Consider the following 16,943-nt stretch of genomic DNA (forward strand, 5'->3'; position numbering starts at 1 on the left):
TAGTTTAGGTAGTTTAGGAGTAGATTTAGATAAACTGTTTTGAGGAGAGGCACAGATAAAAAATAAAAATAAAAAAACACCTGATATTTGTTGTAAATAATTGTATGTATAATTTGATTTTGTGTTCATTTTACCTTTTGTGTGGCATATTTGCACTATTGAGGAACCCCTCTTACTCAAGGAATGAAATCCCTGTAATGTAGCTATCTGTGTAATTGTACATGAAGTGTTTTGTAGAGTTTCTAAGCAAAAAAGAAAAAAGAAAAAACGCCTATTGCCACACCTGCTTTTTGCTGCATATAGTTTAATTGTATCTCAATTTTACATTTTTATGTTGTATTTGCACTATTTGCGAACCCTCATACTCTGGGAATGCAAGGCCTTAAATATAGCTCTCTGTATAATTGTGTGCACAACATTTTTTTAAAAAGTGGCTGAGCTGAAAAGAAAGGAAAAAAGCCTATGGCTACATCCGCTTTTTTTTGTAAATATTTTTTTTTGTATATAGGTTGATTATATCTGAATTGTACCTGTATATGTAGACATTTACAACTTGTGTTTACATTTTAAACCTTTTAAAATGCTTCATTGAGCATGTTTGTGTTTTTTGTAGTAGAAAAGCTATAATTTTTCTATTCGGATTTTGTGTTTTTTGTTTGATTTTGGGTCCAGTATGTTGATAGAGTACATCAAAGTGAAAAACTAATTGTCTGATCATATAGGTGATGTTGTGCTGAAAAAAATTATACCAAACATTGGTATGGTAAACATTTGTTTATGTTACAAAATTAAAAAAAAATAAAAGTACTCAAAAACTGCCAAAATAGCCCAAGACTCCGAAGGTGTCAAGGAGCAATTTTAGTTCTCTTTCGAGAACGTTCACTTCGTATTTTGTAGCTATATGCAGTGGGGAAAACTCCTTTTCTCGAGAATATTGAAGCCATTATTTTAAAACGCAGTGCAGCTGCACAGCGAGCGCAAAGCATCTAGCTCGCTCATTGGCTGTGCTGCAGCAACAGCACGAACCTATGGTGAGGCGGTTGAGACACGCAAACCAATCGGGCCGCTTCGCGCCCAGGGTGCGTCAAAACCCGCCAGAATGGGTGTGGCTTATGCCTATATAAGCAGACCATTTTGCCATAGAATCAGATTTAATCTCCTTCAGCGAAACCCTTTTTTTCGCTGATATCCAAGCCTTCGCCGTTGACGAGCCCCTGCAGCGGAACGAATCTACGTTAACCTGCAGCTATCCAGCGTGAGAAGCCTTTATATCCTTTTTCTGCTACTTCTGTGTGTACGCTGTCGTGGCACTCTAGAAGCTGAAAGAGCAAATATGCACGGCGTTGTTGCAAATGCCGCATTCCGGATGCACTTCATGCAGAGCTCTTCTCCATAAAACTGACGGACACAGCGAGTGCGCCCCCTGCTTGGACTCGCCCACACAGAGACTACACTCAACAATGGCGGCTGCCTGCACTGCGAGAGCCTGCCCATCACGGCTAGCTCTACTTTTGGACGGCGACCCCTGCCTGAACTGAGCTACAAATCTTTGCCCCTCCTCTCAACTCGTTTCATTTGGCGCATCTGAGGAAGATGGCGACAACAGCCTTTTCCTGGCTGCATCTGAGGGAGAAGACTGGCCTAGATCGACAGTTGACCCCGCCCCTCAATCCCAAGCTAACGGAGACGACGTTAGAGCAAGTGGGGACGCTGAACTTCTTTGCATTCTCACTAAAGCTGTCAAAGGCCTCGACATTGAGTGGTCCCCGCCTCAGGAGCCCACCAGAAACCACCTCAACAGGTGGTTTCTGCCGGGGCGTCAACAGACCCCTCGTCAAAGACCAGCACCCTGCTTCCCCAAAGTACACGACGAGCTGACCAAATCATGGCGCGCCCCTTATTCGGCACGCTTAAAGACATCAACTTCCGCAATGCTCTCCACTATTGACGGCACTAAGGAGAATGGCCCAACGACCCAAGCTTCTGTTGGACCCTGAGCCTCGGAAGCCCTCCTAGTCGAACGACAGGGGGGAAAAGAGACGGTTTAAGTCCCGCTGCGGCTGGACCTCCCTCGAAGAAAGCTTGTGCACTTCTCTCAGTCCCCTCTTCAGTTCAGGTGACTGGAGATGTTTTAACTGTAGTAAGTAGGCCCATTACAAAACACGCACCCCTACAAACAAACGCTGTTTTAACAGCGACCCATATAAAGCACTTTTCTATCAACCCCCCCCCTACAACTGCAGTCAATGGGCCCGCTGTAAGCGCCTTAAAGACCGCTGCAGAAAAACGCTGTTTTTACAGCAGCTCAAACAGAGCGAGAATTAAGTGTTTTCATAACAGCCCCCCTTACAGTGATACCAAGCCACTGATAACAAAAGCTGCCTTTATAGCAAACCCAAAAACACTCAAAGATTATTTTTCTAGCTTTCAAAGTTCGGGTGGCTGGGTCCCTGTCACACCACGCAGCCCGCCCCCGGATTTCATTCAACCCCTAGCCACACAGGCCGAGGCCTGGCAGGCCATCCCCGGGGTATCAGACTGGGTAATGAAAACAAGAAAAGCGAGGCTACTCACTCCAGTTTGATCGCAGACCTCCGCGCTTTCGCGCAGTAGTCAAGACATCGGTGGGAAGCAACGTAGCTCACGTCCTTCACATCGAAATGTCAAACCTACTAATGAAAGGAGCTGTCAAGACAGTTCCCCCGTCATTAAGCAAGTTGGGCTTTTACCATAGACAGTAAAAGAAATGGACACAGCGACCCCATTGATTTCAACAGAGAAGAGTAAAGCCCAATTATTGCACTTCCTGTCTGATGGCTGAGCGACTGCGCAGGCTCAAACTGAGCTTGACGACAGTCTGAACGTTGTAAATCTTCTAGTAGCTGTGGCAAGAAAAATCTGAATCACCTAATTCCTCAAAAACATTGTTGAAATATTTTGTCCCGTTGTTTTTATGGACTCTCTATCTATGGACTTCTCCATTGACTTTATGCCTCTATGTCCCCCCGATTGCCTCATAGACAGTAAAAGATTGCCTGCGAGCTTCTCCTCCTGTCTATACGGTAATGTCTCTCTATTGTGCGACATAAAGTCGCGTGGTTATGGCGCAATCGTTAGCCTGTTTTTAACAAAAACGGCTTCTACGGGGCCATAACGTAAGATACAAAGTAATGGAGCCTTTTATACATTGTCGTGTTTCTTTAGAAATAAATAATGGACAAATTAAGTCTTTGGACGCCTCAGATGTAAAGTTATTCGCTGTCAAAGTGACGCCAAAATGAATGGGAGTCAATGGAATGCTAACAGCAGGTGAAGTTCTGCTACAATGGCGGCTCCTGCGAGGCTTCAGTTTCCGCCTAATGGATTACCCCCTTGGCTTTTACAGTCGCTACTTCCTCGTTCCGAAGAAGGACGGCGGCCTCAGACCAATTCTAGATCTCAGACATCTGAACAAGGCCCTAATGAAACAGCCATTCAGAGTGCTTACAACCAAACAAATCTTCGCGCAAATTCGCCGAGGGGATTGGTTCTTCTCAGTGGATCTGAAAAATAGCCCACCACCACAGGCCATTCTTGAGATTCGCCTTCGAGGGGCGGGCTTATCAACATGGTCCTACCGTTCGGGCTGTCTCTGGCATCCCGTGCATTCACAAAATGCATGGATGCTGCGCTTATTCCCCTGAGACAATGGGCAATGTGCATCCTGAACTACCTCGACGATTGGCTCATCCTAGCCCAATTGGAGAGCGAGTTGCTAACCCACAGACCATGTCTCCTCAGCCATCTTGAATGCCTGGGTCTCAGGATCAATCTTGCGAAAAGCACACTGTTTCCCAGCCAGCATACAGCCTTCCTGGGAACAGTTATTGACTTCGAGACCAATGAGAGCGTGAGTACAAATGAAGGATGCCGATACCAATCCGATACCATTATAAAGAAAAACAACAAATCAAAAAAATATAAACTATATTATAAAATAATATATATTATAAACTAAATTAATGGATAGGTCAGGATTAAAATTTACTCTAGAAAAATCACAAGTGCACAATTTTATAAAATCTGAACATTTAGTGAAAAAAAATTATTTAGTGGGGAACAATTAAGAGACAATAAGTGTAGTACTAAATCTTATAAAACATTACATATTGCTCTTTGTATTGTTGTAAAGTACATTAATGAAAAAAAAGATAAAAAAATCGAAAATATAAAAAAAGTACGCTATACTGTAAAATTAAGACATTTTTTAAAATGTATAGCGCAGCTGTTTAATGAGGTAGCAACATATGATAGATAGGACAGAACAAGAAAGGCTAATACTAATCTTTCATTGCGCAAAAGTACTATGATATGAAAGGCTCCAATACAGTGCGGCACAAAGCGCTTATGCGCATCCCGAGCGCAGAATGATGCTTTTGAAGCAAGTCAGTCAAGTTGAAGCAAGCGCAGTTCTTCGAGTCAGCATTGAAACGTTCAAAGCACTAAGGAAAAACATATTGATACGTAGTGTATAGTGTATTATACAGTATCTATCTTTGCAATAGTTTATTCAGACTTTTTTTAACAGTTTTAAATTTCAGTTACTGTGCTCGTGAAGAACAATTATAGTGTTCTCTACTCCTGTGTTGTGATTTAACAGACACTCCTGGTAGAAAGTACAGTAACATTATTAAGGTACAGCAATACAGTCCAGCAAGATAAAGTCATTTTATACGAAACCATAGAACTTTATCTACAGTTCAAGTATAATAATAGTAACATTGAATCATCTTGGAGAGAGTTTCATCATGTTGACTGTCGTAACCGAACTCGAAGCGCTGTTTGAAAGCTGAATGGAAAATGACTGACAGCCGCAGCGGAGGGAAAAGTTTACGTGAACTTGAATTTAACCACTTAAATATTCATTTCTACCACACATTATACTATAGAATGGCTTCTGAACACTTATAATATAGTGCACGAAAACTTTAAGGTGCTTTATAATGTTTTTGTGCCTTTTGTGGGGCTTAACAATAACACAGAATAGTATACACACAATATCGGATTTGGATCGGCCTCGTCTAACCGATACCTGATCCGGCAAATAATGGCAATATCGGAGCCGATACCGATACTGAGTATCGGATCGGTGCATCACTAGACACCACGTCCTGGTCCGCACGGACAACATGTCAGTGGTGTCCTATGTAAATCGCAAGGGTGGCCTCAGATCGGCCAGCCTGGACACTATGGCCAGACTCCTCCTCCTCTGGGCATATGCCAACCTGCGCTCGCTAAGGGCTGTGCACGTACCGGGCATTCTGAACCAGAGCGCGGATATGTTATCCAGAGACAATCCAGAGACAGGGGAATGGTCTCTTCACCCTCAGACGTTTCACATGATCTGGGGCACCTTCGGCAAGGTAGAGGTCGACCTCTTCGCCTCAGAAGACAATGCTTACTCCCCAATATTCTTTTCGAAGAACAGGCCCAGACAGTTTTTTTAAGCGTTTATGCATTCCCTCCGGTCTCATTGCTCCCACAAGTATTCGAGCGGATCAGGGAGAGCAAGTTCTCAGTCCTCCTCATAGCCCCCCTCTGGAGAGCCAAAACTTGGTTCCCAGACCTGGCGAAGCTGCGTGCTGCTCACGCAGGCGAAAGGGTCAATCTGGCACCCACGCCCAGATCTGTGGGCCCTATATCTATGGCCCCTAAATAGGTACCCAGGGACCTCCCAGAAGGTTTCCAAAATACCATGATTGAAGTTAGAGCAGGGTCTACCAGACGCCTCTATGCCCTCAAATGGTCAGCAATCGCAAGCTGTTGTGCAGCACAAAATATAGACCCACACATATGTGAAGTACCTCTAGTACTTTCCCCCTCCACGCTCAAAGTATATGTGGCAGCCATAGCGGCTTTTCACGCCCCTGTGGCCGGCCATTCCATGGGGAAAAGGGACTTGGTCATTTATTTCCTCAAGGGGGCCAGGAGGCCCAACCCGCCTTGGCCCCCTTCTGTCCCCTCCTGGGACCTATCCATTGTCCTCGGGGCCCTTAGGGGACCCCCGTTTGAGCCACTCCAGACGGCTGACCTTAAACCGATTTCACTCAAAACTGCACTCCTGTTAGCGCTGGCGTCGGTCAAAAGAGTAAGCGACCTGCAAGCGCTTTCCATGAACGCTGCATGCCTTGAATTTGGGCCTGGCGACTCCAGGTTCGTGCTAAGACCGAGGCACGGCTATGTTCCTAAGGTGCTCTCAACACCATTCAGTTATCGCTATCAGCTCTTCCCCCGTCGGAAGATGATAATAATTTGAATCTGGTCTGCCCTGTCAGGGCTCTCAGAATCTATCTGGAGCGCTCCGCCACATTCAGACAGTCGGAACAGCCCTTTGTGTATTTTGGTGGCGGCACTAAAGGTCTGCCAGTCACAAAACAGAGACTTTCTAGATGGATAGTAGACGCTATCTCTCTAGCCTACATCTCCATGGGCCTTCAATGCCCCATAGGAGTTAGAGCTCATTCCACTAGAGGCACGGCCTCCTCATGGGCTTGGTCCAGTGGTGTCCCAATCGAACACATCTTTGCGGCGGCAGGCTGGTCCTCACCGTCCACATTTGTGAGATTCTATAACCTAGAGGTCCCTGCTCTGCAGGCACGGGTACTTTCTATCTAAAGGCCTCGGCCCTGAGGACCCCGAGCCTCTGCAACATTATACCTTAATAAATGGTCCAACCTTGTCTGGTCCTAGGGTGAATTGTGACTTTCAAACTTTACTGTGACCTCTGGCTACTTGGCCCCAGGTAATGGTTCAGGGCCAAGTCGCTAGCTAATAGCATGGCGTTTTAAAATGGGTTCCCTCTGTGTATAGCTACACAATACGAATTGAATGTTCTTGAAAGGTAACGTACTCTGTTACTAACGAAACCTCGGTTCCCTGAGAGTAGGGAACGAGTATTGCGTAGCCTGCCGTGCTATTACGCTTGGCTCAGGTGCTGTCGCTTCAGTCGATATAACCAGATACTATGGCGAAATGGTCTTATTATATGGGCATAAGCCACGGCCATTCTGGCAGGTTCTGCTGCGCCCTGGGCGCGAAGCGACCAAATTGGTTTGTGTGTCTCAAAAACAAATTCTACAGAGAGCTGAATGAACTAAAGCGGACTGTGTAGTAGGCAAAATTGCTGTAGCTGGGACCTGTCTGCCCCATTAGCAGAAATAAACAAAGAGAGAGAGTGATATATCATGGGAAAGTCCAAAACCTTAAGGAAACCTTTCTTGATATATGTTGTACCAATAGAAATGCAGAAGATGTATTTGTAAATGTTGTGGGAAATGTTACCAGGCTAATCTTTAGAAAGATTAATCAAAAGGTTTCTGCCATTCTGTACTCTTAGACCACACACTGTATGGTCATTAATCAAAACAAAAGGTGTTCTTTTGTCTGTTCTGCACTATTAATCTCGCATTAATGCAAGTATAGACAGAAAATGGAGCGGTTTCTCTTCATAAGCAAACCTGTAACCCAGCTTTGTTTTCAAAGCACGAAGCGGTTTTGACTACTTTGCCAATAAGGGGTTGTTCAGAGGATTTAACTGTATATGTTGACAGAAAGCCTCTTTTCTAAAGTAGATTATGGAATTGGTTTATCCGTGAATTTTTTAAGTTGAGTCAATTGATTTACTCTGGGGAAATTGTATCTGCTTTGGCTTGTCAAGCTGCGGACCATGGATTTTAATAGATGATGATTTAAAAACATGGTGAACAGTTTACAAATCGACACAAATGTAAATGTTTAATTTTAACCAAACTGTATAGGATTTGCTACATTATATTGAGAGACTTTGTCTAGCCATAAAAAGAGATAAGAGTTGTGTTAACAGTTATATCCAGTCTGCTTGTTTTCCACATTGTAATTTATACAGTTTTTATACAAATGTACATGACTGTTAACAACATAATGAAGAACAGGTGGTACTTTGAGGACTTTATGACATGATATGAATAAGTGCTTAAGACATTGTGCTAACTAATATATGCAAATAACAGTTTGTTTATATTGTTCTGTAAGAAGAAGGTATGTTTTTGTAAGTCAAGTGGTTAGTATTTCAGGTTTATGATAGTGTTTGTGTGTTTTTTTTTTCAGTTCTAGGCTAGTTGTTGATGTTTGAAAATAGAGATATTTAGGAAACAACATGCGATTACGGTTTATCTTTGTGCCCTTTCAAAGCTTACAGAATAAAACCATTTGACTTTGCTGTTTTGTTCTCAGCTGCTCACAGTGCTCATCTTATTTACAAAGTGGGCATATGAGGTCAAAGGGGACTGGTTGCTATGGTGACAGGATGAGATATTTTATTTTTAGATGAAAGTTTATGTCACAGAAGGAGGATGAATGAAATTTCTAAGCTGTTTTTGTCTGGAAGGTCCCTTTGTTGATGCCCAACCTTCCTAAAAAAATGAGGCTGATGTCTTGAAAGGAGAATTTGTGTTGACTACGCTTAGTTTATCAGAAAGCCAGTTTTATTTTGCAAGTTTTGTGAGGTTGGTTTGATGTCAGAATTTTTTTTTTCAGTCAGTAGTTATAGCCAAATCTACACGGCTTTCTAAGGGAATCTAAAAATACAAAAAAGCTCCCCAAACAACCAAGCCTTTCTAAGACATCCATAAAAAAAAATTTGTTTAGTTATTAATAACAGCCTTTTGTAGTGAGGCTGTGTGGTTCTAAGTAGCAAGTTTTTATTTTTTTGTTATAAATTATGATTTATTTGCTGAAGAAAAAAAAATAATTTAAGATGATTCGAAGGGTATTCAATAAATTTACTAACAAATTGAACTGAGAATTTATTGTGGAACACCAAAGCATAATAGACACAAAATTTAGTTTCTGGGGTTTGAATAATAATGAGAGATATTAAATCTGTGTTTCGGCACTGTCTCTTTGAATGATTGTATTATTGCTTTACAGATTATTTCTCAGGGGTGCGTTTCCCAAAAGGATCATTACCCAACTGGTCAAAAGTTTCGTCATTATCAGTATAGTTCAATGAGTCAGTGTTTCCTGAAAACAGTGTAACACATAGTTCCAATGAACATATGTAGACAATTTTTTCCCAATGTTTTGGGATGGGTATTTTAGATCCTGGACAATCCCCCCTAAAGGTTATGATAGACTAGAGGTGCAGGGCTATAACATTTGAATGTATATTGGAAACCACGGCACTAGGACATAACAATAATGAAGCAGCAGAGATATTTGTAAATACATGTATCTTCAGAAAATTTTATGTTTTTCAGTATGATTTTCAAATACACATGATGCAAAATAATGGGTCTCATTCATGAAACATTCGTAAATATACGAGTAAATATGCAAGTGATTTGCGCGTAAAGAGACCTTCCCGAAAACTCTTCTCCTGATTCACAAATACTTCGTAAACATCAAATGTAATAGTGAAATGTGTGTGTGTGTGTTAATGAATTCCAATCAGTCGTAAATGGAATGCGCGTGCACGTTCATTCTCAATTACCATAAATCCCACCCATTAAATCCGACTGACAACTATATATGGGCATCATATTATGACATGAATGCGAATGAAAAAAAAATTTCTCAGATGCAGAAATTGAAGTTTTATTATCAGAAGTTCATTCAAAACGCCACATTTTATTTTCAAGCGTACATAGTTGCGTATCGGGTCCTAAAAAAAAGGAAGCTTGGCAGCATAGTACAGATGCAGTTAATGGAGTTTCATCTGTTAATCGAACATTCCCAGAAGTGAGAAGAAAATGGTTCGACATTAAGCTTGAGCGCAAAAAACAAATTAGTTCACTTCGGACAAATCGTATTCAAACTGGAGAAGGACCAACATCGCAGATGCTATTACTGGCTCTCATAATAAGAAAAACCGTATGTAATTACTATATATAATATTTTTTCAAAATGCTGTGTAAATATGTACCCGATTAAGGTGAATTAAAATGCAGCCTTATTAATGAGCAAAACGTTCGGGTGTTAAGCTCACTATTTACGCGTGGCTGGGAGCAGGTGTAGATTTCTTGCGTACCAACTAACATTTGGAAAATACGAATATTTTAATGAATCCGAAAATTTACGCCAGAACCACTTTACACACGATTTACACAAAAATCCGTTCTGCTCGTGTTTCATGAATGAGACCCATTGACTGGGCCCACACATTCAGACAAATTTCATTCTCAAAATGCCCTTGCATTGTTGTTCTTCATTATACATGTTTCATACATATTTTGAAAGTTTTAAATAAATTTGAGGTAAAATGTATTATCTTTGGCTAATCTAATAATTGCCAGTAAGAGTCCTTCAGCATTGTTGTACCATATTTAAACATTTGATCTAATGTAAACACTACAGTGTAATGTAAATATGAATTATGAATATTCATGTATTATGAATATTAAGGTTTGCCATTTTCCTTTCAGTGTAGATGTTTTTTCTAAAGAAACACTTTACACCGTGGGCATTTTTTCAATCTATTTTAGCTGCTGTTGGGAAATTATTGGCCTCATAACATATGTAAGGCATTCCATCAGCTACATTTCTCTGCGAAACAATTTTCTTATTTACAGACCCAAACACCCACACAGGCTGTCTTGTATCATTTCCTAATCTCCATTCTCTCTCCCATCTTCCTCCTCCTTTACCCACAGGAAGCCATGGGAGGCTTTAATTACACCATGTCTCACGGCAACAGCACAGCTTTCGCTCTCTTCATTTCCTCTCGCTCTCGCTTTCTTTTCTTCTTTCTTTCTTCCCGACCTCCTTTTGGTCCCCCCCACCACTCACTTCACTTAAGGCACTTTGATAACTCTGTGATACGAGTCCAGTAGAAAGTTTGTTGACAGCTGAAGCGCTGTATGAGATGTTCTCTCTCAATAAACAACCCTGCTGTGACCATGACTCACTAGTGTGGCTTCCAGGTCATTGGAGTCCTCCATTTTATTTGTATTATCTCAACAACAACATGTCATAAGGTCCTTTTAATTGAAATCATCCTCTTACAGGGTTTACACATTTTACTGTCATTCTCCAAATGTATGTTATATTTTTTTGTCCTTTTTAAAAATATATTTTACACATATTTTGAGTGTTTTAAATGAATTTGCTAATATTTTGATAATCTTGGCTAATCTAATAATGCTTTCAAGTCAAGTCACTCTAAACCCTTGTACCATTTTTAAACATTTTATGTAATGCAAACAGTCTATTGTAATGTAAACATTGTAAAACCACGGTTGCCAGGGCATCATTATGCGGTTGCTAGCATGTTATAGGTGGTTTTCTAGAGTGTTCTATTTCATTTGAGTTCAATCTTATACTATTAAAAAGGACCTATATGCTTTTTTACATTTTCAGCTTTCTTTAGTGTGTAATGCATTAAAAAGGTCTGCAAAGGTACAAAGTAAAAAAAAAAAAAAGAGCAGAGCCTTGGTTGAGTAAGTAGTGTGTTGAAATTTGCAGTTATGGTAAGGAGGGTGACATTTCTGTATCATGCTTGAAGTGGTTGACCAATCATAACACACTAGTCCAGCTAACCAATCAGAGCACGTAGTGCTTCTCAGGAGGAGGAACTGGGAGACAGGAATAAAACAGAGTGTTACTGACAGCCTGGGAACAGAGGTGCTGCAACAATCTAAAATATGTGAAAAATAATGTGTTTTTTGAACAATCAAACATGAAAACTTATTCGAGTTTACCCTAAAAAATAAATCAAGACTTTTTAAAAATGGCATAATATGGCCTCTTTAAGATCATGGTGCTGCAAAACTTCCTTGTACTTATTTGTATACATATTTAGGAGATGGTAATTTTGAATAGTTTGATACATATCTAAAAATATGAATCAAATGTTTGAAATCAAAATGAACATTTAACAGCTGTATGAAATGAAATGTAAATGTACTGTCATTTATTCTCTGACTTGTTTATTTCTCTTTTCCTTAGTGGCAAATTGTGTTTAATTGCTCCCTCTGTGATTAAGAAGGCAGTTTAGGGAGTGTGTGTTTGGGCCAGCTAGATTATACATGACAGTGCTTGTTTTAACACCCATGCTTTGTGTTTAAGGAAGAGCATGAGAATTAATGTGTTTTGTCTGCATATAAGGCTAAAAACCTGAAATGATGCTTGAATAAGACAAAAACATACACGGATGCCTGAACACATGAAAACATTCCTTGGATGATTAAACGGCTTGTGCTGTTTGTCTTTTTCTGGCACAACCTGTGTCCCTCTGGAGAGTGCAGACTTACAGCACACTGTTTTATCTTCCCCTACCTGACGAGTATGACCTGATAAAATATCATCTGTTCACAATATTTCTGTTGCACAAACAACACACAAAGAAGAAAATACCCCGGGAAAAAGGTGTACTTAGCACGGTTTATGTCCCTTTTGTGTTGTGTTGAACAACAGCAAGGGTTGAGTTACCGCTGAAGGGAAAAATTACCTTTTTTCCTGCTTTTTCCATCAATGATTTAGAAAAAGATATGTGCATTAACATTTAGAGCTGTTCTGAGTTACACTAGCCCTACTGTTCAGGGTCAGTCCATTTTTTTTCTTTATATTTTTTTTTAGAGAAATTTATTTTTTTTATGGAGCAAGGTTGAATTAAATTGATCAAAAGTGGCGGTTAAGATTTATTTTGAGACAAAGAAATGTCTTTTTAAATGCATTTCTTCAAAGAATTATAAAAATTTTTATGGTTTCCACAAATTATTTTCATCACTGATAAATATAAGAAATGTTACTTGAGCACCAAATCAGCATATAAGAATGATTTCGGAAGGATCATGTGAAACTGAAGACTGGAGTAATGATGCTGAAAATTCAGCTTTGCCATCAAAGGAATGGTGAATTTTTTAAAAAATAATCTTAAAAATAGATTAAAATAGAAAACTGTTATTTTAAATTGTAATAATATATAACAATATTACTGTTTTTATAGTTTTTTTGATCAAATAATTGCAGCCTTGGTGGGCAGAAGAGACTTAAGTTCTCAGTTTTTAATCCTAACTTTACAAAAATGTGCAGTTCCGGCAAACCCCAGATTTATATCACATATTGGTGGCAATCTTAGAACATATAATAATTGCTGTTTTTATCATTTACCATTTACATTAAATATTCACAATTCTTAAAAATGTATATGTTTAATTAATATAATTTATATACATGATACAATTACGATTATTAAAAGTATATATTTTTTTTAATTCTTGAATTTGATTATTATTGACTATTGTTGATCATCTTGAAATGGCCAAATATTGTCCGATTAGTCAGCCTGAGCTGCGTTTATCAAAAGCATTGGCAGCCTAAGTAAATCATAGAGACCATTGGTGCATTTACTTTTGAGAAATGCAGCCCTGGCTTTTATATTTGGTCATCTCTACTCTCTGTACTCTCAAGTCAATGTATAAAAAACATAAGGGTCCAATGGGGAAGTTAAATGTCCAACAGCACTAACTCCATCTTTGCTTTTCTCCAGGGGTGCGTTCTCTGAGGTGTTCCTGGCTGAGGAGAAGAAGACCCAGCGACTCGTAGCCATTAAATGCATCCCTAAGAAAGCATTGGAGGGAAAGGAGAACAGCATTGAGAATGAGATTGCTGTGTTACACAGGTCAGAAACGACTCTCTCATGAACTACTGCATAAAAAAACTATCTAAATTGGTTTGTTTGGCAGGATGGGCAACTGGCATGCCAAACATCTAAACCAGCTGAAGACCAGATCATTTTTTCATAAGGGATGGCCGGGCATTGGCACAAATTTCATGATTCGATCCGATTCGCAAAAAAAAATCTCAGGCTTCTATACAGAGAAACCCAGTTGGTACTGTACATCACTATAATATTAAAAGTTACAATTAACTGATCTGTAAGCTACTTACATTTAAAATACACAAAATTATAATGTTATAATAATACATTTTCATTGACAATTATGTTTCTACTCGTTTTTTTATATAAATATTTAAATGATTGCATATTTTCAATTGAAAAATGGCGAAATTGCATTAAAAAAGCTGAGTAGTTTGCATCACTGTATGGGTCATTAAACATTTCCATCGTAAAAAAGTTGACAAATATTAAATGTTTTGCTACTTATATCTTACCACGCAGGCACTCATTCACTGTAAATAAAATAAAAAGTGTCGCGTTGAAATTCACACTCATCGTCAGAGAACAATAAGCCCCGCCTTATTTGATCTGATTGGCCTTCACTTGTCCCCCTAGTGTCTCCATTGAAGAGATGTATGTCTATCCCTCAAAGCCTGGCTTTCATTCCCATTAAAAATCAAAGATGGCGCTGCTGTGAATAAAGTCTATAGCCAGGACAGATGCTGCCGAGATCTTGACTTTGTATGGTAGTGTTAAGGATAAGTGGCAGTCAAGATGCTGAAAGGTCTCTTCCTTTTCCTCGTAAGAGCCGAATTGCTCTTTGAGAGAAGAAAAGCTCTTGTTAATGCTATATGTCCCATAAAAATATGCTATAGTTTGAGAAATCGTAGAAGTGTGCACCGGAAATGTCAAGAGTACTGGAGATAGTCCTATTTTTAGTGTCTCTGTTGCCAGGGCAACAGCACACACAGAGGCTGAGATGTTATGGAGGTTCCCCGCAGCAGTATTGTGAAGGAGAGGGACCAAAGAGGAGGAATACGAGAGAGAGAGAGAGAGAGAGAGAGAGAGAGAGAGAGAGAGAGAGAGAGAATTCCACCATTGGTGTGAAAAAAAGTAATCAAATGGAAAGCAGGTAAACCAAAAGAGTGGAAGTCAAATGGAGATGGAGCAGAATATTATAAATGTCTGATTACAGTATGGCCGGTGTAGCTTCATCAAAGACACTGAGAAAATGATATAAAAATAGGGAAGTCATATATAGATCAGTGGTGGAGACGGAAGGAAAACCATGATAGAGCATAAAAAGATATTTAGAGCATTAAACAATTTTTGGATCTTCAGCCGTTTTACTGTCTGTCAGGCGAATATGATAAGTCTAAATGCCAATTTTCTGTTAATCATTGCTGTCTTTTCTTCTTTCTTTTCAGAATAAAACATGAGAATATTGTTTCACTGGAAGACATCTTCGAAAGTCAGTCACATTTGTATCTGGTCATGCAGCTGTGAGTTTAAAATCTCACCACTCAAGATCACACCAACCATAGTGACATTGCTAAGATATTGTCTGATGTTTTTTTCATTTGCAGTGTCTTGAATGCTTATGTCATTATAGTGGAGGTGCTAATTGTAGTTTGTTTGCGTGGGTCTTCACAGTGTATCAGGGGGAGAGCTCTTTGACAGGATTGTTGAAAAGGGCTTCTACACTGAGAGAGATGCCAGCAAACTCATACGCCAGATTTTAGATGCAGTGAAGTATCTGCATGATATGGGCATTGTGCACAGAGACCTGAAGGTAATGCTTACATATTCTTTCCCTATAATCACACTCTGCTTTTCTAAGCAGGCGGAATATGACAAATTATTCAGCATGCAATGTTTTTTTCTGTCCTCGGTGAAAGCCAAATGCTGACACAAAGGGACAAAATCACTGCCAATTAGAAAGTATTTAATGTTTAAAATTCAGCTGTGTGGAGCAGAAGTTCAGAGAAATGAGATTTTAACAGTATGCGATGCTTAGCAATATGACAGAAATAGGCTTTGTTCAGAATGGTATACTAGTGTATTGCTTATTGCATACTTTGTATACTGCCTTTAGTCCCTTTTTTTTACTAAATAGTATATTAAACAGAGTACATATTATGCCAAAATAAACGTTTTAAACTGTAATACGCCACATTTTTGTGTTCTGTTACCAGCTCTTAAATAAAAACTATTATTTTGTATTTTAAAAATAGATTTCTTAAACTTTTGCCAGTCAAGAAAATATGACAATATACACTGCCATTACAAAGTTTGGGGTTGGTAAGATTTTTAATGCAGCACACTATGGCTGCATTTTTTCATAAAACATTCAGTAAAAACAGTGATATTGTGAAATATTAGCAGCCGTGCAGCTTCATTATTCCAGTCTTCAGTGTCACATGATCCTTCAGAAATCATTCTAATATGCTGATTTAGTTCTCAAGAAACATTTCTTACTATTATCATTGTTAAAAACAGTTGTGCTGCTTAATATTTTTGTTAAAACCATAATAAAAAAGAGAGTTCAAAATAACATTATTTGAAATATAATTTTTTGTAATATTATAAAAGGCTTTTACTGTCACCTTTGATCAATTTAATGTATCCTTGCTGAATAAAAGTATTAATTTCTTTAAAAAAATGACTGACCCCAAACTTTTAAACGGTACTTTATATTGCACATTTAACATGCAGATATATGATTTATCGTTTGTCACATCTGATTAGGACACCGTATTATGCATAAGAAAATGGTCGTGCATTAAATGAAGTAAGATATGACTTGAATGTGATTCAACGGAAACGTTCAGCATTAATTCAGATGAATTCATTCTGTTTCTGTGCAGCCAGAGAATCTGTTGTACTACAGTATAGAGGAGGACTCCAATATTATGATCAGTGACTTTGGCCTGTCTAAGATCGAGGACTCAGGAAGTGTGATGTCAACTGCCTGTGGGACACCAGGATACGTAGGTATGAATGAGGGCTATATTTTCTGTCCTTTTCAATCTCTTACCGTCTTTAGTAAGGTAATGTGTCTGTTTTTAGAGGCTCTCAGGCATTTGAAATGCTGCACAATGTCAAGTGTTTACATTTCTAAACTGCCTCTTTGATGCTGCCCTCATTCTGTACAACGCTCAAAAGGAAAGTGAACTAAACTAAAAGGAACACTGAAATCCTCTCTCTCTCTCTCTCTCTCTCTCTCTCTCTCTCTCTCTCTCTCTCTCTCTCTCTGTTCTCTCTCTCTCTCTATCTCTCTCTCTCTCTCTCTCTCTCTGTTCTCTCT

The 16,943-nt window shown here is 39.3% G+C and overlaps 1 protein-coding gene across 1 annotated transcript in view; it reads left to right on the forward strand.

The window, feature by feature from the left end:
• Window positions 1-16,943, forward strand: part of camk1a (calcium/calmodulin-dependent protein kinase Ia) — a 37,497-nt gene that overhangs the window by 12,991 nt on the left and 7,563 nt on the right. The window contains exons 3-6 of the mRNA XM_077198035.1: window positions 13,505-13,636; window positions 15,064-15,138; window positions 15,290-15,428; window positions 16,504-16,630. Coding sequence (XP_077054150.1) covers window positions 13,505-13,636; window positions 15,064-15,138; window positions 15,290-15,428; window positions 16,504-16,630 — 473 coding nt within the window. The remainder of the gene's footprint in view (window positions 1-13,504; window positions 13,637-15,063; window positions 15,139-15,289; window positions 15,429-16,503; window positions 16,631-16,943) is intronic.

Source organism: Siphateles boraxobius, unplaced genomic scaffold (genome assembly GCF_051911475.1).
Source record: "Siphateles boraxobius isolate OS27281-9 unplaced genomic scaffold, OSU_SipBor_1 41, whole genome shotgun sequence".
In the NCBI taxonomy this organism is placed as follows: Eukaryota; Metazoa; Chordata; class Actinopteri; order Cypriniformes; family Leuciscidae; genus Siphateles; species Siphateles boraxobius.